This window comes from Sapajus apella, unplaced genomic scaffold (genome assembly GCF_009761245.1).
Source record: "Sapajus apella isolate SASKATOON/1434 unplaced genomic scaffold, GSC_monkey_1.0 scaffold18, whole genome shotgun sequence".
Lineage (NCBI taxonomy): Eukaryota > Metazoa > Chordata > Mammalia > Primates > Cebidae > Sapajus > Sapajus apella.
The window spans coordinates 25,864,900-25,891,121 of NW_022436958.1; the positions used below are offsets into that span (position 1 = coordinate 25,864,900).

General features: G+C 32.4%; 1 protein-coding gene across 2 annotated transcripts; it reads left to right on the forward strand.

The window, feature by feature from the left end:
* The first annotated feature begins 299 nt into the window (after positions 1 to 299).
* On the forward strand, positions 300 to 22,300 carry GCA (grancalcin). Of its 2 annotated transcripts, none has more exons than XM_032286563.1 (8): positions 300 to 486; positions 5,749 to 5,889; positions 11,639 to 11,708; positions 15,439 to 15,482; positions 15,770 to 15,917; positions 18,430 to 18,543; positions 18,884 to 18,942; positions 19,603 to 22,300. In XM_032286563.1, exons 1-8 carry the CDS (start codon positions 460 to 462, stop codon positions 19,627 to 19,629), a joined length of 630 nt encoding a protein of 209 aa, XP_032142454.1. In that variant the 5' UTR covers positions 300 to 459; the 3' UTR covers positions 19,630 to 22,300. The 2 variants fall into 2 exon arrangements, with proteins under 2 accessions (XP_032142454.1, XP_032142455.1); XM_032286564.1 differs by having other exon boundaries at positions 11,639 to 11,687.
* The last annotated feature ends 3,922 nt before the right edge of the window (positions 22,301 to 26,222 follow it).

The following is a 26,222-nucleotide window of genomic DNA, read 5'->3' on the forward strand; positions in this document are numbered from 1 at the left end:
GAATCGGTTAAAATAAGTCACAGACTTGCGGGTTTGGGGTTTCCAGAAAAAAAAGTAACTTGAACAGTTGAGAGCTTGGAGACCTTTCCAAAGAGCGTGAGAAGTTAACAAAAGGCTTCTTCACGAGTTAGAAGGAGAGAGCGCGAGAACCTGAGCGAGCCAATAAGCAGGGACTGGCAGGGCTCCCGACGGGTGTCGCCAATCAGGGCAGAGATGGGTGAGGCTAGGCTGAGGGAAGGGGCGGACTGCAGTAGAATTGGCTCCAAAGGGCGGGACTCAGCCAATCGGAATCGGGCGGGGTGGGGCTGGACTGCGGAAGGGGGCGGGTTCGGAGGAGTGAACTGTGCCGTTAGTGTGTCTTTCAGCCTCACCTGCAGCTGCACCTCCCTGCACCTGCATCTTTGCTTTCCTCCCTGCACAGCGACGCTGACTCGGAGTGTGTCGCTCGCTGCGCTCGTCATGGCCTACCCGGGATACGGAGGAGAGGTGAGTCCCAGCCTCTTGGCCGTGTCTCTCTCCCTCGCGGGATGTGGCGCCCCCGGGGGCGGTGCCAGCGTGCGGGTCCGCCCGCGGCTCCTGCTCCCTGCGTCAGTGCCTGGTACTCAGCAGCGCCGGTACTCGGGAGATGTTGGAAACCAGGGCCGGGGCGAGCGTTGACCCTGGGATGACTTGGAGATCAGGCGTTCTTGAGGTCCCTCGAGGAGCGTCCTGGTGGAGCCGAGGGAGTAATGTGTGTTTGGAAATTTATTTCCTGGAATGGAGGAACAAGCCGCCCTCTTTTTGTTCCAGTAATCTTTTGTGGTACATCAGTCCCCCCCCCCCCCCCCCCCCCCCCAGTGTTGCTAGAGATCCTCTTTCTGAATTTCTTAACCACTTCTTGTTCTTTAAGTTCCTTATGAATAAATTAAGGTGTATGGTAAATGACTCCTAATCTTTACTGTTATTCGAAGAGCAATCTGTTTAGACTGTCTCCCTCCACCCCAGGCGGGGGCAAGTTGCTCTTTCTTATAACTTTTATCCTATATCACCTTTAGAAGTTGCAAGTTGTAATCCTAGTGTCCTGGTAGCTACCCCCTTATTTTCAAAAAGGAACCCAAACCTTTGATATTGATGTCAGTGATCTCCAAAGTGCGGTGAGCGAGCTGTGTTAACAAAGTTAACATTAGTTTGATCCACTGCGGTGTGGGTAGAAGATAATATATTTTCTAATTTTATTATATATATTTTTTACCTAAAAACAGAAATTGTGTTTTACTGATTTTAACATAGGACTTGATTTGGGCTATGGTTGTGGTCTTCAAAAGAGTTACTCCTACCCCTGGGAGTTCATGGTTTTTGTTGTTGTTTTAGGGTGTGAATTTCCAGGTCCTCAACTTTCACACATATTCGTTCCTAAAATTGATTTGCTTGAAATTCAGACTTGCCTCAGTTCCCTCTGGCACCTTCCTCTTTGTAATGCCTGCCCCTCCTCATTCCTTAAATTTAGTAAGGAAGTTTAAAGTGCCTAAGGAATGTAAAACCCCCTTCAAAGATTAGTTAAGATAGCATAAACCTGTAGGGCTTTAAAAATGTCCCTAGTTTATACTTATTATCATTTGGTTGAAGCTATCTGTTAGAAGTGTGATATATTTACCTTTGTTGGTATGCTCTGAATTCATATATATGAGATAAAATGGTGTGGCAAGAGTAATATATTTTCATTCAAATAATTTGCTGCTTCCTTATCCAACTTTTGTCAGAGTGCTTGAACTTGATGGAGAGTTCCACAACATAATAATAATAATCATAATAAAAAGTCTGTGTTTTGACATTTAAATTCCCTTTTCCATGTATTTGAAATAAACAGCTATTTTCAGCTGTTATGCTTGTTATTAATAGCCGGAAAGAGAAGCAATATAGATTAGAGGCACTGATTTAAAAAATGTAATTGAAATATTTTAAGATACATTGGATAAAAATTTGGGATAAAACTTACATAATTTCTTTAATAGGAGTATATTAATAAGAGAGTTGAGACTTTTATAAATCATGTTAAATAAAGGCAACCTCTACCTTATTAATGTTTCTTATATTCCTTTAACAAAATGTAAAATGTTAGCTGCTGGACCTAATTGTTTTGATAGTATACTTTTATCTAATTAAGTGCATGATTCATCTCTGTAGGAGATGCATTTCCAATAGATATTTTCTTTCTTCTTTTAAGTATTGTTTATCAAAATTGTATTTTTTTTTACTAATTGTATACTAATAAAAATTATAACTCAATTGTAAAGGACATTTTTTTTTTTTCTTTTTCTTCATTGCTCATTTTGGTCACAGGAAATGAAACAAAATCTAAAACTTTGTTACATGTTTTTATTGTACATGTTGTATTATACAGGCTTCAGAGTTTTCAATAATAAAAGCACAATTTAAGCTCAAAAACTTACACAGATTAGATTTTCACACAAGAAATAGCAAAAAAATGAATTCAAAAAATAAAAGAAAACATAAAACTTACAAATTTTATGTAATAGCCTTTTTAGGTCTGTTTAAAAATGGAGGGAACAAGTACCAGACTATCATAGTGTATAGATGACACTGTGTGTGTGTGTGTGTGTGTGTGTGTGTGTGTGTGTGTATACTCTATTATAGTGTGTATTACTATATATGATACTGTGTATATGTATTATACTATTTTTCACTATTATATAGACACTATTATACATATATACACACTATTATATATATGCTTATATATACACTATTATGTAGTAATACATACTGTTTATATTTACACACTATTATATAGTAATATACACACTAAGTTGCTTATGAATAATATATTAAGCAATACATTAAGTATTATATAGTAATACACACTGTCATAGTCTGTGTATTTACATATTATGTATTACATATAATACATACTATAGTATACACACTATAAATTACACAATATTATATATAGTAATACACACTATAATAGTGTGCATATATATACATATAAAAGTGTGTACTTTCCAAAGAGTGATGTAAAATTTTGTAAATATCAAGATTTACAATATGTTGGTCATCGTATTCTTTACAACTATTTAAACTTAAAAACTTTATATGTCAGTATCAAATATGGGAAAAGGGTATATAGTTTTTCAAAAACCTTTTAAGGAGAGGGAAGCAAAATGTTTAAAGAAACTGCTGTGGTTCTGATAATATCCTGAGGGATGAGATAGAGTTTTGTATGCTGGCCTCTCACTGGCTTATTTTCAGCTTATTGTGGCTTATTACAGTTTATATATGTGGGATTCTCTGAAGTTATAGATTATGTGATCTACTTTTAACCAAATCTCTCACAAAATAGCAGTAGTAAAGATTCAAAAGCGTGCAAAACAATATGAAAGGCTTGTACATGAAAATATTGTTTAAGCCTTTCTTTAATCACATTACGTATTAGTAATAATAATGATCAATTTTGACTAATTTGGAACTATTAAGAGGACAACTTGAAATATGAATTTATGTAAACCATGTTTAGGGATGAACCTTGTTGGCCAGGGCCCCAGTTCTCCTCCATATGGGCCCTTTCACATGGCTCTTCCACTTCTTCATAGCATGGCGGTCAGGTTCTAAGAGAGAGAAACAAAAGCTGCCAGTCCCCTTAAAATCTTAAATCTGGAACCGCCATGATGCCTTTTGTACTATATTCTACCAGATAATGCTGAAACAGGCTCAGCCCATATTGAAGTAGGTGGAGAAATAGTTTGTGCTTTTGGACAAGGGGAGTGGCAAAGAATTTGTAACCATCGTTAATCTGACCACCAGGTTCTCAAATTATGGGATTTGGGAAAGTTAATGTTGCAAATTGGGAGGGGAAAATAGATTAAAGGTTATTCCTAAGGACAGATTCTTCATATAATACTGCTTGCCTGACTTTGATTAAGAAACAAGTTGTGTTTGTCCTTCACAAATGGAGATGCTGCAGTTAAGGGTCCATAGCCAGTCTTGAGGCACCATCTCTGCATTAGCTTTTCACCAATGTGCTTGTACTTTATTTGTCTTCTCTTTTCAGACAAAGGTTTTTCAGTTTTTCTTCCTTTTGCAAAGTTTAAGGTAAGGAGGTTCATCAATAAACCTTAAATTTAAATTCTAGGATATAGGCTAGGACTTCATTGTCCTCCATGTCCTTGGAGGTCTTGAAACCAAAGCCCAGGTATGTGTTACTGCCACATGTTCTCAGAGTAAAAGCTGTTTTGGGAATTTTGCTAATTTTTTACCTGTGGGTTTAGATTTATCCCCAGATATTGGCCTGGAAATTTCCTCTTATCAGTACTCTTGAGAAGATGTTAAAATAATGAAACTGTTTGTTTTCAGTATTAGGGTGGTTTGAATTAGCATGCCATTATTAAAAGTAGGAAGGTGTTTTTTTTCTCTTGAGTTAGTGTTTGTGATTTAGGTACTTTTATAAGTTCCTTTTCATCTATATTTATCCCAATTTCAAATATATTGGTATAAAGATATTCATATTTGTTTATATATATCATATATACTTATGTACAGATGTATTAAATACATATTTCTTTCAAATTCTATTTGTGATTATATATCCTTTTTTTATTTCTGAAATTGGCCTGTTCTTTCCTGGTCAGTTTCTTTTCTTCTTTTCAAAGAGTTATTTTTGATTTTTAATATATTCTGTTTTAGTGTTTACTGTTTTTTTTCTTTCTCAGACCTCATTGCTTCATAATCTAGATTTTGACCACCTCTGCAAACACATTTCTTAGAGCTCCAACACTTCCTCCATTAACTCGCCCTCACTTCTCTTTCTGCAGCTGTTCAAACTACTTGTGAATAATCTTGATATCACTTCCTCCTAAAAATGCTAAGTAAAATGCCTTTTTAAGGTATTAAAAATGTATACCATTTCCCAAAGTGAAAAGAAATGAAGAGAGCCATAGCAGTAAATAAGTAAGTGTGTAGCTTCTGGGGTCAGATTGTCCATATATATTTGATTACACTTGAGCTCCAGGAGGTTGAGGCTGCAGTGATCTCTGATTGTGCCACTGTATTCTAGCCTGGGCAACAGAATGAGACCCTGTGTCCAAAAGAAACAAGCAGACAGGAATAATGCTTAGTATATAAAATGACTTAATAAATATTAGTTGCTTATTGTTATTGATATTATTGTTATTCATTTTGAAGAGGATAATGGTTATACCTAGTCTGTGGTTGGAATTATCATTTTATTGATCTTTTCATTGTCATCTTGCTTTTTAAGAAAGTTTTCTGGTGGAAGTCGTGTATCAGCTCAGAGCACTTTCCCATTAGGTCACAATATCATTGTATTTACCCATGTATTCTTTTAAGTATGTGCCTTAAGGTGTACTTCTTAGTTTTGTTTTAGGTAAAATCTCGCATTTCTTTTTTTTTTTTTTTTTCTTCTTTTTGTTTACTTCAGGGATAAAAGTAAACATTTTTTTAAATTGTGCCTCATGTTCTTCTGTTGAATTAAGTTCTTAGAGGCTAGTAACTTTCTTTTTTCTTTTACACTTCTTTTAATATTGGGTAATATATGTTAATGAATTGAATTATGTCTTAATGTAGGACATCTAGCACTTTGTAGTTAAAGTTTTTGTGATAGATAGTTAAGATTAGAAGCTTTTGGTAACTGGGTTTACTTTTTGATGTCCTTCTGATGATTTCTTTTAATCCACTTTTATAGATAATAGGTAATATTTGTATTACTAACCTTCTCCCCTTCCACTCTTATAGTTTGGAAATTTTAACATTCAGATACCAGGAGCAGGTCCAGACGTGATCCTTGGTGGATTCTCTGGGTACCCAGCATATTCAGACCCTTATTCCTCAGCTGATGACCCCATGTATGCTTACTTCAGTGCTGTTGCTGGACAGGTGAGATGCTAAATTTATTGCATGTTTTTAAAAATTATTATTTAAGAGAAATGCCAGCTGTTTTACTTAGGATATCATTTAAAATGATATTAATTTTATATTTTAAATTTATCTAGACTAATTTTCTTCCTGAGATCAGAGATAAGCATAGTCATAATTATTTCATTTTAAAAGTCTATAGATGTGATGCTTGACATACTGTTCATTTGACTAAAAGAGAAAACATTTTTTTTCATAGTGGGGAAATGAGATTCTTTCTTACCTAGTATGCTTGCCTTACTGAAATTCTTCTACAAGGGGCTCCTCTTACCAGTCACTAGCACTCTACCAAAACGTATATATTAATATCCTCTTATGAGTTACCATTTTTATATCACTTAAATGTTTTTATTTCTTTCAGTCTGTTTGACATTTAGAAGGACCATACTCTCCCTGAGCAATTGATAACACAAAGCTAAGTAGGTTTAGCCTGTCCATTCTTTTATAGCATGCAAAAATGAGTATTGGAAATTTGAGGAAGGTAGAAAGTACTTAGAACAGTTATAAGGAACAATATTTCTATCTTGGGCCTCACTCCTATTTAAAAAAAAATCTCAGTTAAAACCTAGGTATGTCAAACAATATGATTGAAAATCATGTCAGAATGTTATAAATTTATTCAAGTTGGTAATTACATTTTTCACAGATGAAGTTATGTCATTTACAGTAATCTTGTTTGTATATGGGTGGTAGATTTTCCAGATTACCAAAAAAATCATGTTGGGATTTATTTTTATCTATTAAAAATTAAAGTAAATAGTTTATTATGTTTGTTGTGGTATGCTATTAGGATACTATTAGTTTCCAGTAAATGTGAGAGAGTATTTAAAAGGCTGACTTTCTGATGCCCAATAGTCAATAGGGAAGGGTGAGCCTGCCAATTCAAGTACTTTAGTTCTGTGGGTGAATTGTAACTGACGATATGTGAATACTGTGGTCAGGTGAAGCTTTTCTTTTACTCCTCCATAACTGTGACACTATGCCACAATTTATTTTTTTTAAGTAATTTTATATGTATTTTTCATGTGAAATTTCAAGGAAAATTAAGCAAATATGATATGTATTATAACCCTTTGTATAACTTATTAGTTGTATTTGACAGAAGTGTTGAGTAATTATTCACAATTGGAAGGAATGCCAATTCAATTCACAATTGGAAGCAATTAAAAGATTCCAATTTCTTCCAAATTAATTAATAAATAATGTACTATTATTTGAGTCAAATTCCTAAAGGTGTCTTCTTTTTTTTGGCATGCTCTGCAATGAATCTATAGTCTGTCTTGTATGCTATGTTATTGAGAATAAATATTAAATTATAGTATATCATAATATAAATGTATTATAAAAATTAGTAATTGCGATAGTGTGGTCCTAATGTAAAAACAAACATGCTGAAGAGCCTAGAAGCTTAACTGTGAATTCAGTATATGGTGAAGGTAGCATTTCATATCAACGGGGAAAGAATGATTCCTGAATTAACTATCCTGAAATAATTAACAATTTACCTAAAAGTAAATGTGTATCCCCATCCCATACCGTGTAGTAGCATTAATTCCAGATATATCAAAGGATTGAAAAGAAGGTATATTGGTGTTTATCTCCTATTGTTGAAATAAATGACCTTTTCGTTTTTTTGCTGCTTTACTGTGTATTGCAGTGCCTGCTATATTTGTGTTTTTGTTTATTTGTGTTTCCGTATACAAAACTTCTTAGAAGAGTGATCAACTAAGATAGTTGTATGTGTTAGTGAAACATTTGGGAGCATTGTCTTTTTAAGATGTGCTTTTTTTTTCTTGGTATGTTTCCTTTACTTGTTTAACAATTTTGGTGGGAAATGGAAAGCTTTTCTGGGTTTATGGAATACAATGGATTGGTGTATGGAGACTGTGGGCCAGAGAGGAAGTGGAAAAAGAGATCTACATGAAAATCATCTTGAGGTAGTTGGGGCAATGTATCAGAGAGGAGATTGGTAAACTGTGGATGATTCCAGGACAGGCTTTATGGTGAAACAGATTAGGAAAAGGTAAAGAAACTGGCAGAATGAGGTTCCAACACTAGACTAATGGGCAGAGACAGAATTTCACTCTTGAGTCTTAGCTGCAGACCATATCTCTTTTCTTTTATAATGGTCAAGAAGGATTTATTGACATAGGTAGAATTTTATAGAACATTAATAACATTTTATTCATTCCCTTGAGTGTTCACTAGGTCTAATATGCTATTTTAGGAATAGACAATATGCACAGAATTAATATATATGGCAGACATTCTTTTTTGGCTATCCCAGATTTGTTTACAACCTCCTTTTACCTTTTTTTTCTGTATTAGAGGCTGGGGAACTATACTACTCACCATCCCAGAAAGCTTTGTAGCTACTAAAGGCAGCCATGTGTCATAGGACTGACTATTGACAAGCGGGTGCAGTATCTTTGGAAAATCTTTCTATCTCAAATGAAAAAAAGCCTTACTGGGAGCAAGCCTTGGCTGTTTTTGCTCCTTCATTATGGAGGTACATCTGCCATCTTGTGACCCTGAGACACAGGCTTGAGATAAAGACCTATACATAGGGAATGTGGAAAAATGTAGAGATTGTCGACATGTCTAAGTTGGCATACAGCCCTGTTCTGCCTAGCCTGAGATTTGTTGTATGAAACAATATACCCCTATTGGCTAAACATCTTCAGTAATATTTTCTGCTGTTTGCAGCTAAATGGGACCCTAACTGTTATATTCTTTATATCATTGTCATTTTAAAGGATTATACTGGGAATAAGTACTATTATACTGGGAAAAATCTGTTATCTCTGTTTGACTATATAATACATTCATATAAAATCACAACTTAAAGTTTATGAACTGGGCATATATTTGGAGACTTTTTGACTTTTTCTGAACTATTTCATCATTTTAATTGTCAGCAATAAGTTTGTTATGCTTGAACAATTTGATACTTTCCTTAAATTTTCCAGTCTTGTGCTTTTGAATAAATAAACTCCATGAAGACAGGGTTCTGGTCATATTTTCCCTTTCTTGACAGATAGGTACTAGGAATTTAGAGATATTTGATAAATATTTTGAATGGATGCACTAACTATCCCATTTTCAATTTTTAGTCTAAATATTGAGACTGTATTCTTTCATATGTTGAGATCTATCTAGCCCTGAGGGATTAGGTGTAATATCTAACTTACGTATACTGCTCCTAGAACCCAGCTACTGAACTCATATCTATAGCCGTATCCTTTTTGGATGGGCCTCATATAATTAATTATGCTCTATGAAAAACATGTGATTAAAGGTTTCTGCAATGTTCTTATTTATAGGATGAAGTATTCCAAACAGGAAGAGTTCAATCATCAGTTAATTTGGGGAAATTCCGGTTTTGTGTTTATACCTACATAAACGGGCATTACAATAATACCAACAACTTTAACTTTTGTATGCACACTGCTTCTGCTTTTCCACTCGGCAGCCATGATGTGGGCATGACACATGTACTTTTATGTTATAGATAAGTAAGTGGAGACTCAAATTGAGAAACTGAACAAATAGGACTTGAAGTTGGATATTATTTTAAAATCTTGCTGCCTAACCAAGGGCAATTGATTTTTATTGATTCTCTACCTGATGCTCTTGTAATTTACTTAGGAAATTCAGCTTTCTATCACTAATGCTACCTAATTCAGTTAAAGGTTTATGTAGTTAACCTGATCATCAGCTTCTACTATAGGAGAAGAAATTCAAAAGTATCACTTGGATTTTATATATGTAGTTTAGGAAGATGTTGCTTATTTGTGAGTTAGTCATTAAGATAACATGTTTTCATAACATCTATGAAGTATATACTAGCAGAGTGCTTTTTGATGGCAATGAATAACTTCCAGCAAAACTGTTCTGGTTGTTTTTCCAACTCCAAAAATTCTGAAGAGTTCCATTCATTGTACGAATTTTTATATGTAATTCACATTTGAGTGAGAAATTCCAATCTTTTTAACCTTCTGAAATAGTAAATGAACATGGTCACAGTAAGAAATGCCAGCAGTTTAGCGACGAACCAGTGGTAGTTGTCTTCATTCTACCAAACAACTAACCTTCTTTATACTAGATACTCTGCGAGAGCCTCGAATGCAAAGATGAAGGAGACTCAGACACTGACTCAGAAGATCTTTATGCAGTCAGGGAGATACAGACACATAGAAAATGATAACAATATAGGGACAGATGTGCTAAAGGTGAACAGGTGAAGATGATTACAACACCAAGAGTTTTTACTTGGCCTCTTTGCTGAGACTAGCACTGCCCAAAGTAAATATAACACAAACCACAAATGTAAAGCGCATATATAATGTCTCACGACATATTTCAAAAAAGTAAAAAGAAATAGATGAAATTAATTTTAATATTTTATTTAACCCATTGTATAAAAATCCTAACATTTCAACATTTAATCAACATAAAAATTATCAATTACATTTTACGTTTTTGTTACTAAATATATGAAATCTAGTGGGTATTTTATATGCACAGAACACTGTAATTCAGACTAGCCACATTTCAAATGCTCAGTGGAACATAGGGCCAATGCCACTGTATAGAATAGCAGGAGTGTAGAACACTTTTCTCTCAGGTGTCTGCATAGCTTGCTCCTGCACTGACAAAAAGGCCTTCAACCATCTTTTAATTAGAGGAAAAATTTTCTAAATTGTCCCCCAATCTAAAAATATGCCTAATTCTTTAAAGGTAATTTTGTAACTACAGAATTTCAAATATAGTAAGCAAGATTTCCAGAAAAAGATGAAGAAAGGAATACTTAGATACTCTTGACTAGGGAATACCATACATATGGTCCATTCAGAAGAATGCTGCTTAGTATTTTGTAATTCTTGTTAGAACAACTGCATTTTTAAAAGGGATTCTTTTGCCAAAGATCCATTAGAATATGAGTGTTTATAATATTTCTTAGAAGTAGTTTATAAAAGTTTTTGTTGTTGTTGTTTCTTGGATCTCTTATGAAGAGCATGTTTTAAATTTGCCTCCTTGATCCTTCATTATGGCCGATGTTTTGCATTTTTACCAATGTATATAATGGTTCCAAAGGAATTACTTATTTTAGTCAAAAACAGGATGAGATACTGAATCATAATGAGAACACTCAACCTATTTCATTTCCATTGTGATTTCTTGTTTGCATTTTAAAAATTTATTTTCTGTAATAAGTTCAGGCAAGACATGTTTGGACAGTAATCAGAATAATAACAGCAAAATACAGAGGAACTCTAGAATTTTGCTAGGGGTAGTGGTGGGAGAAAAATATATTTTCCCTTTCCAGTTGAAGCTTCAGTGTTATTTATAAATAATCTCCTTCCAAAGCAGCATGAGTGGGGATGTTTTTGAGACTTTGCTGAACACATTTTAGGCATTTTTCTAACTGTTTTAAATAGAAGTATGATGACTCTTATAAGATTATCTTGAACCATTATAGGACCGGGTAATTGTGCTATTTTTCAGAAGTATAAGAAATTATTTATGTTGTATGATATTTTGTAATATGCCTCTGTTGCCAGTAATTGTCTCTAGAATTTTGTAGTTAATTATAGAGTAATGTTTCAAAGAATGCATATGTCTTGATTGGCCTAGAACAGTCAATTAATGTTTTAATATGCTTTTATACAACTGCACATTAAATTAGGTCATAATTATTTTTAAACAGGATGGTGAAGTGGATGCTGAAGAACTTCAGAGATGTTTGACACAGTCTGGAATTAGTGGAACTTATTCTCGTGAGATCTTTTTTCCACTCTTGTTGAAATTGTAATAGGAAATTTATTTTCTTTTTTGTCTTTGTAATTAAAATGTTTAAAAATTTATCACAATTATACATGAACATAAAGAATCAAATAACTGTAAAACTTGTTATAAAAATAACTATTCATTGTGCATTCCTGTCTCTTCAACACGAATTGCTCATAGAGGAGACTTCTTTTAACTTAAAAAACAAAAACAAAAACAAAAAACTGATTCTTTTGAAATTTGCTTCTACATTTCAAGATAACATTTATTTTTTCATGATTGAGGTTCAGTTTTTATGATTATCAGTTGATATCCTGCTATGGAAGATGAGGATTTCACTTTATTTCCACTGTAAACTCCCCCGTCTCTGTACCCCACACTGGAATCTTTCCCATTTTCCTGTCCTTCCAGTGTCATTATATGTATAATAATTTTGGTTAGGTACATTAGTCTTTACCTTATTTATACTATCTGAATGCTGCTTATAGCTGTGTCTTATGATAATGTATAACTACTTTTCTTTTTTATATAATGTTTTGCTTTTCTTGAAATCAGTAGTTGTTGGGCATTCTTTTTCATCATCCAGAACTCTGGGACATTCTGTCTTTTATGCATAGCTGTCATGCTGGGATTCTTTCACCATCATTTTGGAGCTGATTTCCCCATTTCTTTTGAGCTGAATGTCCTTTTTACTCCATCTCTTCTTGTCCGCTTTTTAAAAATTCATTGTTTTAGTGAAATACATAGTTAAGTAGCTTCTTAATAAAAGAATACATGGGAGGTAAAGTTTTGAGAGCTTATGTGTCTAAAAATGCTTTCATTCTACCTTCAGAATTGATTGGGCAGGTATGGAATTCTAAGTTACAAATGATTCCCATGCAGAATTTTAAAGGTATTGCTCCATTGTTTCTAGTGTCCCTTGTTGCTTTATCTTTCTCTTTCCTGCCTGGATGTGATGTGATTTGTTATTCCTCTTTGGAAACTTGTGAGATCTTTGTCTTTAGTATTCTGTAACTTGACAGTGAAGTGCCTAGTTGTGTTGTGTGGGGAACTCAGAGGGTATTTTCAGCCCGGAAACTCCTTTGCTTTAGTTATAGGACATTTTCTTCAATGATGTTTTCTGTTTCTGGAATGTTTTTTGTTTTGACTGGGACTTCTACTTTTCTCATCTTTTCCCTCCTTTTTTATTTCTGAACTTTTTGGGAAATTTCCTCAACTTTATTTCCTAAACCTTCTATTGAGTCTTTCATTTCTGCTTTTCATTAGAATCCAAGAGCTTCTGTTTTATTTTCATGAATGTGATGTTATCTTTTATCTCTCTGAGGTTATTAATATATTTTTAAAGTTATTTCTATATAACCTTCGTTTTTTTCCAAATTGTTTTTCCCCTCACTTTCTTTGTTTTGGTTGTTTTTCATGTTGGATGCTTTTCTCAGTTATCTGATAATACTGCCTTGCTCATATTTTAACTAAAATACTGATTAGAACCAGAGATCATGGTTGGGTGTTGATTGTGGGCTTCAGTGTGTGGTGGTTTGGCTGGGCAGTTTTGTCTGGGAACTCTGGGTGTCAGTATGTTTAGGGATTCCCTTTTGGGCTGGGTTTTCCATTGGCCTTTTACCTGGAAAGGAGAGGTGGACTCAGAAGGGTTCTCAAGCCTTTTGTAAATTGTCCTTTAATTGCTTTGTTTTTAGAAGGTAGCCTTGTCTCAGCTCTGGTAACATTTAATTCAGAGACTTCTCCAGAGGATAACATTCCAGAGTTCTGCTGGATTGGAAGTAGGTGTAGCATCCATCCAACTGAACTGAGGCAGGGAGGGGATGGATATGAGGCTTTGAATGCTCCTTAGGTAGATATTCAGCCAATTCTTCTGTTTTTATCTCTACTTTCACACCCACTTTCAGAAGTACTGCCAATTCTTAGGCATTTGGGGTCTTCTCCAAGGGTTGCTTCTCAGCTTTTCTCCTTACAAGTTCAGGAATCCACGTTTTCAGATCTAGGCTGGTTAACTCACATCCATCAACTCTTCAATTTGCAAAATATTATTCCTTTGTTTCCTGACTAATTCTCTTTTTCTCTTAAATTTTTTGCCTTAAAAAATATCAGTTTATTGTCCATTCTATTGGGCTGCAGGGAAGAAGTGAAAAATCTGTCATCTTTCCTGAAAAGTCTCTCTCCTCACTGTTTGTCCAAAATATTTCTTCTTATACATACACATTCCTATTCTGAGAGTGAAGATCTGCTTATTTGCTGATTCAGTTTTAGCCATCTATTACCATTAATACAGATTCTCTCACTTTATGAATGTGTGCCAAGTTAATTTTAAAGGAAAATAGATATTATTTACTTGCCCAAAAGAGGAAATACTGTTCCAGAAATTTCTCACATAATCTCCTCAGTCTGATAGTTTTATAGACTTAGCTTTGTAAGTTTGGGAAATTACCTTTCTGGGTCCCAGTTTCTACCTTTTCAAAACTGGAACTTTTATATGTTTAGCATGTTTATGTGAACTCATGTAACACATACCACCTTACTCATACTAAGAACACATTGAATGCCTTTTGAGTTGTCAATTTGAAAATAGTACAACCAACAATTCTAACATTGATAGCATATTAAACATTTAAAGAAAATCAGCGATTTTAACTTTGGAGTGTTTTATAATTTTTTTTTAGTGGGTCTAAAATTAAGCTGAAATAATTTTCTTTTTCTATAAAATGTTAAAATGCTATGAATAAAATAAAATAATAATTTTGAAAATTTTTATTTATTCATTCATTCACATTAACAAGCTGCTAGTAAACACTTGGTAAGTTTAAACTATAATAACATGACATTTTCTTTATCAGGACTAGGAAATTAGTCTTGGGACAAGTCAGCATACTAGTTGAATGTAATTGTGAAAAGGATTGGAAAAACTGAATTTTATCTATCGGTCATCAGTTATAGTTCTGTAAATATGAAAGTGTTAATATTTCAAATCACTCGGGTTTTAAGATAGCTTGCATTGATTTCTTCCTCCTTTTTTCTCTTCCCAACCTTGGAGAAGATCCAGTTGCTGCTATTCAGCTGCTCATTTTTTCTTATTTTGTCTATTACAATAAACTACCAAAGGACTTACCTGTTTCTAGCATCATCTCACATTATAGTTTATTCATTGTAAACTGAAGTTTCTAAAATGGAAATTTTAGAATTTCCCTTCTGCTTTTGAAAACACTTCAGTGGCTTTTATTGGCCCAAACTTTTTGCAGTGGTATTCAAAAGTTTGATGATTTGGCCCTCATTTGCCTTTCTAATGTCATCTTATGCCACTCTCTCCCATGTACTGTGACTCAAGTTTTGTGATCTCAGTACATGCCAACTTCTACTTAAACTCCATTTGTTATTTGTGTTGTGACGACTGGAAGCCTTCCTTTTCCCCAGGCCTGGGTAAAGCCAAGTGCTTTACATTCCTAGAATGTCTCTGTCACAGTAATTTTCAGTTAGTTTATAATTGTTCATTTAATTATCTTAGTCCCTTCACTAGATATGAGTACTTTGGAGGCAGTATTTTTTTTTTTAAACAAAGGGTGCTTAACATTCAATAAAAGCTTGCTGATTGTGGTGATTTTATATATTTTGGCAGTTTTTAAATGTTTTATTTTGGAACTAGAGATTGTCATAATTGTACATAGATAAAGTTGGGCATACTCTAATTTAAATATTGAATATGTTTTACAGCCTTCAGTTTGGAAACCTGTAGAATTATGATTGCCATGTTGGATGTATCCTTGAATAGAAATAGAAAATAGAAAATAGTAGAATAAAGAGTATTTGCTTCCTGAATATTAAGCCAGTTGTTAGATTTCAGTGCCCATAGTAAAATAGTGAACTTAAAAATACTTTGTAGGATCCTGATTAAATTCCAGGCTTTTTAGTTTGAATGCAGAAATCTATTCATATGATGAGTTTGGCTGACTCTACAGAAGCATACTTAGGTTTTAGTCAATGATTTAGAGTCAGAAAAACTTTATTAGCTATCAAAATTTATTTTTGTTAATAAAACCATCAGAGAGATTACACAGGAAAAATGGGATTCAATGAATTCAAAGAGCTATGGGCAGCTCTTAATGCCTGGAAGCAAAACTTCATGACTGTTGATCAAGACCGAAGTGGCACAATAGAACATCATGAGTTGAGAGAAGCCATTGCTCTCATGGGTAAGAACATTAACATTCTTTAGAATGTATAAAGCTCTTCTTTGTTCTTTCATTAGATGAATCTTAATTGCTTCAATTTGCTAAGTAATAAAGTGATATATTTTTCACCAGCAAGTTCTTTTGTTTGTTTTCAAGGTTGTAGGTAAATTCTGATCAAAGACTTCAACACAACCATTTTAATTATGATTTTTTTCAAAAGATAATCTTCCATACATGCATACGTTCTGAATTTCTTCTGTTGAGTATGTTTAAATTTATTTCTTTGTTAGTACTCACCACTTACATTGTATTCTTTTATAACTTGGCAGGTTCTCTAATTGGGAGCCAAAGCTTGCCTCTGTCAGTCACAAATCTGTACCAAATAGCTTTTCAGCAGTAAAAACCATGATTTTGTTTGTCTTTTTTTTTTTTTTCTTTCAGATATAGTACAGAACGCATAGCAGGTACCAAAATACATCAAGGTGGAAATACTACATTTTAGAGTAATTTAAAAGTATATAACTTTATTTTTATCATACCTCTTTTAAGCTAATATTCTTAGTGTACTTTCAAAATGGATAACATACAGTGGTGTTTAATTTGCTTAAAGTCAATGCAGTTCTAAGTAGCTTTCTGAATTGTTTTCATGTTTGTGATTTTATTATTATTATTTTTTTTGAGATGGAGTCTCGCTCTGTTGCCCAGGCTGGAGTGCAATGGCACGATCTCGGCTCATGGCAACCTTTGCCTCCCGGGTTCAAGCGATTCTCCTGCCTAAGTCTCCTGAATAGCTGGGATTACAGGCGTGTGCCACTATACCTGGCTAATTTTTGTATTTTTAGTAGAGACAGGGTTTCACTATGTTGGTCAGGGTGGTTTTGACCTCCTGACCTCCTGATCCACCCACCTTGGCCTCCCAAAGTGCTGGGATTACAGGCTTGAGCCACCACACCCAGTCCCTTGTAATTTTATTTATACTCTTTTCTAAACAAAATATATTTGTATGAAAATTAATTTTTTAGAAGTTAAAATCTGAACCCAATGGAAGTAGACTTATCTCAAATTACAATTTAAAGAAGTCAAACTAGTGATTTGTTTGGTTTTGTTTTATAAATAGACATTTTAATTTAGTCCCCTAGGGACAATCCAGTCCATATAAACATGTGTAGTTCAATTATAGATGCTTAATACCTAATGGATTAAACCTGGTCCTTGATTCAGCTAATGTTGGGAGATTAATATAATCTTTAGCAGAAAAGTAAACCTCCAGAGTTCAGTTAGGCAGCTAGATGTAAAAAGGGTATTCTGGATAATTCAAATTTAAGATCTTCATATATATTTAAAAATTCTCAGATTATTTTGGTGAGAATTCTATGGGAAAATCTAGGAATTTTATCAGTACCACATTTGGATCATAACTCTCTAATATGAAGTTCAAACTATATTTGCATATAATTACATTAGTTTGCATGTTTTAATGCGTCTTTCATTTATACCTTTACTTTCTTTTACTTTTAGCAGGTTTCCTGCATTACATTCTATTGTATTTAGCTACATGCATAATTTTCTCCTATTGCATTTATTTTGGTTGTTTTCACCTTTGAATGGGTTAGTGTCATTTGTTCAAGTCCACAAATCCAGTAATGTATGGGCAATTATAGTGGGCTACCATTCTTCTTAGTAAAGCGTACACATCTCACTAAAAGCCTAGGGCCATCTATAAGGGTACAGCAAGTAGTATATATTAATTCATGTTTTTATTCATTTTTTCTCATTCATTTTAAATTTTAGATTTTATGTATACTTTAAAATGGGAGTAATCAAACAGTAATACATATATAGAATTTAAAACTAGTTTTAAACATATACTTGGAGTGAATGATCAAAAAATTCTCATTGATATAAGTATAAAATAAAAAATTTTGGATATCATAGGACTACTAGAACAAAGAACCAATGAAATCAGTGAAGTAGTGAGAAAGCTGTTATTCTTATTACAGTGTGTGAAGAAACATTAAGATTTCTAGGGCAAAAAGGAATAATGTTTTTCCGTTTTTATTCCCCTTTAGAGCAATAAAGTTGGTCCTCAAGTTTCCCTCAGTTATAAAAGATACTTTCAAGTAATATGTTCAGTGGGAAATATGATTTGAATAGCAAAGATCATTAGTAATCTTTGCATTAATATTTTTTAAGAAATATAAAAAGTTACATAATTGAAATATTGAAGCATTAAAATCTGTGAAATTAGACATTATTTCAAAATAAAAATATATGACAAATTCATAAGAAGAGAATTATTTTCTTTAGCTTTGACTTTATTACAAAGTTAGAATTGTAATATTTATATACTGATTAACAGGATTAACAGTGAAGCCTTTGATCAATTTCAATATTAATGTATTTTGTCTCTAATTATATTTTTATGGAATGAATTTTGAAAGTTAATTTATTTTATGACTTCATTAATGAGAAAGCAATCTTGCAGTGTTCTTATGTTATTTACATTTAGAAGTTTTAATTTATCTCTTTTTAGGTTATAGGCTGAGTCCTCAAACATTAACTACTATTGTTCAACGTTATAGCAAGAATGGCAGAATTTTCTTTGATGATTATGTTGCTTGCTGTGTGAAGCTTCGAGCATTGACAGGTATTGACTATTTAAAACTAGGTACAGTATTATGTAGCTATTTTTCTTGAATAATACGTCTCATTTCTTCCAGCAAATTTATAATAATATATGCTTTCCCCCTTTATTTGCTGTTCAATCTAATTAGTTTTAAGGCTTTAAAAATTAAGGAATAGAAATGATAAAAATTGTTATATGTTATTTTTTGGAAGGTTTTCTTCATATCTGTGTTGCCTGGGCTTTTCAGTCACTTAAGATTTAGTTGAATATGAAATCATTCTTTTTTTGTAACGGGGGGGGACAAAATATGTGAAACTATATATCTTAAATTACAATAAAAAAGTAATTTCTGTGTTTAAAGATTTCTTTAGGAAAAGAGACCACTTGCGACAAGGGTTTGTGAATTTCGTATATGATGATGTGAGTATCCTGCTTTTGATATTTATACTGTGTTGTAGATACATTCTTAGTAAAAAAAATTAGGTGATACCAAGTACCAATACTGCAAATAATATATTTTGTATACCGTATACTTTTTCTATATTTTTCAAGTTGACACAAATATAAGATTAATATTGGTATAGGTGCCAAACAATTTGACTTCATGTTAAATTGTAAATATTCTTTTCAGTTTTTATGACAGGTTTTTGGAGTTAAAAAAAATGATCTTTCAAATCACTTTTAAGGGCCCAAACCACCATTGTTTTTTCAAAAAGTAGTTTACTTTGGTGATATATTTTCTCAGGGGGGGGAAAATTTTAATCCAGGACAGATTATGAAGCTGTTCATTTCTCATTTCAAATGGTTACTATTATCCTGATAATCAGGGTTTTTTAAAATTCAAGCTATAAGACAGTTATATTTCACCTGTGTTTTAATGTTTCAGGGTTTTTGTTTTGTTTTTCTTATATTTACTGATAGAAGTTACAGGGTCAACATTACTATTATTTATTGTCTTGAATTATAAACCTTGGAAACAAATTTTCCCTCTTAAGAAAATGCTCTTATGGAATATAATTAGTCAAACACAATTAAAAACCATTTTATTCTTAATAGATAATTATTTTACTTATGTATTAGTTTTTGCAGGGCACTATGGCAATTTGAATGTCTAGAATTCTAAACCTGAAGAGACATTGTGAATTCTTTTGCTTGGAGGAAGTGGACTGGACTACTTCAAAAATTTTAAGGCTTTTTCCATGTTCTTCCTACCTGTTGAATCTCTTCCCTTTCTATGCATTTTTATTTTAGCAGGTAGTTCAAAGCAATAAAAGATTTTTTTTTTAATTTGGAATATTACTGCTTTTGGAAAGTTACCATTTTACAGATATGTGCATATTGTCATAAAATATTTGTATATGATTGATTTAAATAATGCTTAGCCTTAATTTTTAATCATGTAAACTTAGAGGAATGTACTTAAAAGATAGATTGTATAAGAAGTCAAATGATAAAAACCTAGAAAAAACTAATTTATACTTACCTGAAGGTTACAAATTAGACTTTTAAATTTTGTTTGCAGTTGGTGGTGTTTGAGGGTCAGCTAGAAATGAAAGCCTGGATTTTGTGCTATGTTTGTAATATAGTTTGTTCCTTTGTAATATAGTTTGTTCCTTGATCAAATAATCTGAAAGGAAACTTAGAGCTCTTTGTCTGCGAAGAAGAAAATTATCTCCCCAGTCAAATCTGTGATGAAATAAGACTACAAAAGGCATTATTTTTCCTTTTTTTATTTTTTGTAATATATTTTTCTTCAGTATGTTATATTGTCTTCTCTAAGCAAAAAGTTCTTAATAAACATAGTATTTCTCTCTACACCCTGTTTCATTAGTGAAGACATAGTTCACCTAAAATGGCATCCTCCTCTAAATCTAGACTTTTTGGAAATGGCACATACGATTGATGAAATCAACATTCAAATTTGTCCTAACTAAATTAACCACTCTAATTGTTCAGAAATTATACATTTGACTTATTTGACATTAGTGGTGTCTTTGCCATTAAAAATACCAGTAAATATTTTGAGTGCATCTAAGTAATCTGGGGTTTTGAGCATAGTAGACACCACAGCAATTTTTCTGAGTGATATTAAAACTGTCAAAAATGCAAAGTAGAATCACCAGATCTTTAGTGCTTAATATCCCTAGTATAAGATGTTACAATTAATGTGATTTATTTCTTGCCAAACACCTTGTGTCTTGGTGAAGATTTAATAAACTACATATTTTTCTTATGCTTTAAATGAGTATCTTCCAGCTAACAGTGAGTGACATAATTTTATGACTGTTGACCAAATTAATTTATATATTTTATAAAATCCCATTTTCTTAATGGATGGAGGATAGACGACAATATCTTGAACAAAACCTTTCATAAACTTACAGAATTTTAAATCAGCTTTCACTTTAAAAAAATCCTGGAAAGGAAGTGATACATAGTCACTTGACACTAATAATTTTATATAATTTGCTGTCAAATTCACTTGGTCAGTTTTATAAAAATGTGTGAGTTAGTAATCCACGTAATTTTGTTCTGTGGCTTTTTTTTTCATTAAGATATATTTAATCATGTGAGAGGACATAAACTGAGTTAATTTTTAAAAAAAACAGAATTATAAGTGTTGTAGGAAAAAGCAGATGTAAAAACACCATGTGTTGTTCACATTGAATGGTGATAATGTGGCTCAGCAACATGTAATCTTAACATCCAGGTTATATGATGGTCTTTTCTGAACTATCCTGAGGTTAATTATGATTATCTCTCTTACTTGGAGGCTCACAGTTGAGGTAAAACTTTTAAAATGACAAACGGTATTATTCATGCAAATTTCTGCCAAATGACACTCTGTATTAGACCTCTTTAACACAATTCTCATCTAAAAATGTTCCTATGACTTTTGGTCATAGGAGGTCTATGAAGGAGCTTCCATGGTCAAACATATTTAGAAACTCTCACCTTATAAACTTGATAATGTATATTAGTGTCTGAAAACCCAAGGTTAATAAAATCGGTCATGTTTAATTTTATTTGACCCAGTTTTTTTTCCAAATTTTTTGACCACAGAACCCCTTTCTGTAGCAAAACTAACATTCTGTGCTGATCCAACTCAATTGCCAGGCAACTCTTCTGTACTTTTCATTAGATAGACAAACGTTTATTAACAGAAACATTGGGCCTAGAGAATATTTTACTAGAATTTTTATACTGAAGTACAGTTCACCTTTTTGATGGTTTAAAAATAACTGATATAAATATTTGTTATTAAAGATTAAATAGTTTTATGATGAACACAACTGCAATATGAATATGGTATAATGTTATACCATACCAGTTTTTTTATGATGATGTAAATTATTGAATAATGTACACTCTTAATGTATAAGTGCTTTTATTTATACAGTTAACATGTTTCCATGTCATTTTGAGAATTTTTTTAATAAACATTCAAATAGCTTGCTGTAAAGTTTCATATCATACAAAATCTGTTACATATATATTATGAGATGCTTCAGTTCAAATAACAGTGCAGTAATTCACCTCTAACTAAAACACTGCCAAATGATTAAGTGTCATGTATTGCACTTCTATTTTGAGTGGCAGTTTACACATTTTAAATTACATCAAGGGTAAATCAATACTATGGAAATCTTAATTTGGTCCACTTAAATGTAATTTCAAGGATTTCTCATTTGATCTATTTAAGCATGCATCCAGAAAAAAGTAACAAAAAATGTAGTCAAGTTACGTTTATTTCCAAAAAAAGGCATTTAACCTAGAAGAAGTAGAATCTGTTAAAGTCTGTGGAGTTAAAAAAAATAACAGAAAATCAATTTATTTGTGATTATTTCTTTTAAGTAAAATGTAGACATCAAGTTATCTTTTAATCTTATGATATTACTAAACTGGACAAACAAAATAAATACTCTGTCAGAAATGTGCTCTTCTTTGTCTTTTTATGTTTGACAAACTCATAAATGATATGTTTTCTTCTGTTTTTCTATGATTTTCTGGGAAATTAATAGGAATAAACTTGTTAATAACTGGTGAATTAAATCTGGTGAGTAAAATCCAAGACTTCTTTCAGGCTAGCATATTCTGTTTCATAAGCTTTAAAATGCAATCATGGATGTTTTATTACTTTAAAACTTGTGTTAGAAGATCCCAATTTTTTGGTCTTAATTCAATCATTTACATAGTGAATTAAGCACATTGGAATAAATAAGTAATGCTAAAGTATCATCCAAGAATATAGAGTTTATTATTAGATGATACAAATAAAAAATACTTAGAACTAGTAAATATTTAGAAAATTTGAGTGCAGATGGAATTTTAAATGAATACTGCCCAGGTAATTTGAAGTCTAGAATGAGGTCATCACATAGTACCTATATTAAACTTTTCCTGTAATTTAGAATACTGAGCATAAAACTACTTTCCAGCAAAACACTGGGAAACTTAGGAAAAATTTGTCTTAGTATCAGCTCATTTGCTGGGAAATCTGTGCTTTAAATAATTTCCTGCCATATCTCTTTCTGTTTGTGTTTTAAAATATGTTTTTCTGGCATATAAAGAAAGATTCTTATATACTTAGCATTCCTTTTATCCAAGTAGCTTATGCAGCTTTGTGGATTATTTTGCAAGTTTCAAGACTCAGGTGTGCTTCTATATATCTGAATAGATAGTGAGTAGACATTGGCAACACTTCTACATCACTATGATGTGCCTTACAGGAAGAGAATGGGGAAGCTCTTTCCCTATGTGCTAGTTATGTGCCCATTCTTCAGATGTGCCCATTCTGTAACATCAGAGATGGTGGCAATTTGCAAAGCTTATAGGGAGTGAGAATTGGCCTAAATTCTCATTTAATAGCAATATTCAGGGACACTTATGTTAGGAATGATTAGGTCTTAATTCTGACATATTGTGAGAGGTACCCCAGCGTTTTCCCTTAACCATAAAAATATAAGTATGTACAAATACATGCATACAGATATTTGCATTCTAGTTGACTGTACTGAATCAAATTTCATTTTGCTGTAATTATTCAATTTTTGAAGGATAACCTGAAGAGTGCTAGTATGAATATACCAGAAACATTAAACATTCATTTTTTGAAAATTATAAGCCATTTAAAAGTGATTTTTAAGATTTTTCTGTACTTTTGGATGCATATTTAATTTCCCATAGCTATCTAAATGTGGTACCCTCAAATTTATATTATGGCAGGTGATAATTTATCTTACGGTAAGTTCTAAAATATTTAGCTTCATATTTAGAGTCTCATTTTCTGATCAGCCTCAGTTATAGATATCATTACAACTTTTCTATTTGTGTTTGGTTTTTCATTTGTCAAAGGGAAATATTCTCTTGGTGTTTTAAACCTTAAAGATGAAGGTTAGGAAATCTAAGCCACTAAACAGACTCAACAGTCCTTAGCTTACATGCCACATTATGGCCAACAAATGTAATTTACAAGTTTTCTTGAAGGTAGTTTGATATTTTTTCCCCTTAAATAATAGAGAAGCAACTGGGAGAGGAACTAAGAAAGTATGAAACTCGGGCAAAATAAAATATCTGGATGTTTTCATTCTTGGTTAAAAAATGAAGCAAACATACATTATAAAAAGTTATTTGCATGTATGTTAAAGCCTGTTTATCAGAAATTTTTAGTAAACAATAAATGTTTCAGTCAGTCACTATTGTGGTCTTAACAGGCAATAATCGGTGAAATATTATGATTCTTCTATTTTAGATTTAATGCTCTTTGCCACTCAGTCTAGCTTGCTAGTGTCCTGGTGGAACTCTGCAATAGCTGTAGCACTGTTATGTGATTTCATTAAATAACATCAGCACCACCATGCCTATATCTAGCACTGTTCCTAGTAAAATGTTGGAAAAAGTTGGCTTGTCTAGTAAAAGTATCCTACTTAGCTAATGAGATTTACTTTCTTTTTCCTCAAAATAATTTCTTTTACAAATTCTTGAATTTTTCATGTATAAATAGATCAGAAATTATATGCTCATTCTTAAATTATGTATATATACTATATTTTCAATACAACTTGTACACTTCTTTTAGCTACCAAAAATTTGCAACCATTTTTACAAGAAATGTACATTTTTCTTATTTACAGTTATCTGTAGAAGCTTATTGCAAAACTAGTTGTGCAAGTAGATTACACTGTCAATACCACATACCAATCTTTGAAGAAAATATTTGCTAAAAAATAAATATTTCTGCACAGAATATTTGAAAAGCATTATGATTTCATGCTACATTATGTGCATAAAAACTAGGAAATAGTATGTGTTTTGGTAGATTGTTTCATTTTGTATAAAGCATTCCAAGGTACTTCCTACTTAGCCAGATGTAAGCTGCTTTGTATCAGATGACTGACATTTTCAAGTGATTACACACATTCTTTTTGGAAATGTATTATTCTTTAACTGTTAAACATTCTGATGTAATACATTTTCCCATCAAAATTATAAAATGAAAATTTCAGCTAAAAAGAGGTAATGTGCCTTTAATTGAAATCAGTAGGTGGCTAGGAGATAAAATCTAAAGATTCCTCAAGATTTCTAATCTTATTTAACATTTGGAAGAAAGATGCCAAATCATTTCAGTGCTATTATAGGGGACTTTGAGGAGAAAAGATTACTGAGTCTTTAATTTTACCCCAAAATAAGAATGATGAAAATGTGGGATTTTTTATATTGCTACGCAATATATGTCAGTATAAATAATACAATTTAAATGCTAACAGTTGTGATTATTTTCAATATAAAAACATTAAAATATACAAGAGGCAGTACAAAGAATATAAGTTAAACATAGTGCTTTAAAACCACAGGTATACCAAATTATTTTACATCTTTCAAAATATAAATTAATGGAAGTCAAAGATGTAGTGACTATAATTTAGGGGATTCATCTAATTTTTGACATTAGCTTTTCAAGAATAACTATGTTAGTATTGCCACTTCTCATAATAAGTACTATTTTATTGGGAGCATTTCTGTAATCTTGCTATTCTCATTTAAAAGTTTGATCATGATTGGTAGAGCAATGAAATTTGTCGATTGTATGGTTCTGTGTTCTGAACGTTGCATTTCTATAGATGTTTTAATGTATTCATAGTAATAACATGTTTTAAATAACTTCTTGTTAGTCATCTCTCAATCTCCATGTAATAGTTTGTGTATATAAGCCTCACAGTAGTTTCTTTTCATGCTTTTGTTTATTAATAATTCATGTCTTTCTGTTATTTTTCTGTATTTGACATTTAACCAAAGTGTGTTTGTACCACAAATGCATGTGATGAATTATTGTACTTGGGCACTGATCAATCACAACACCTAATACTGTACATTTAAAACATGATCCTTTAAGTTTGAAAAGTGGTTTAACATCACATCATTATAAGTAGAACCACAGAAGAAAATTTGAATGGGAACACTTGAGGAATGAGGGAGAGAAGGATGCGCTATTGCAAACCTAGAAAACAACTGGAATGCAAACGTATAAATTATTGAATGGTGGACAAAGGCAATATTAGACAAATATAAGGATGCTGTGTATACTGGCGTTCTGCTCTGAGCAACTAGATCTTTGGGAGGTATGTGAAAATGACTTTATAAATTTTTGCTATACAATATGAATGTATGTGCTGGGTAAAGGAAAGAGCAACAGAAATGTT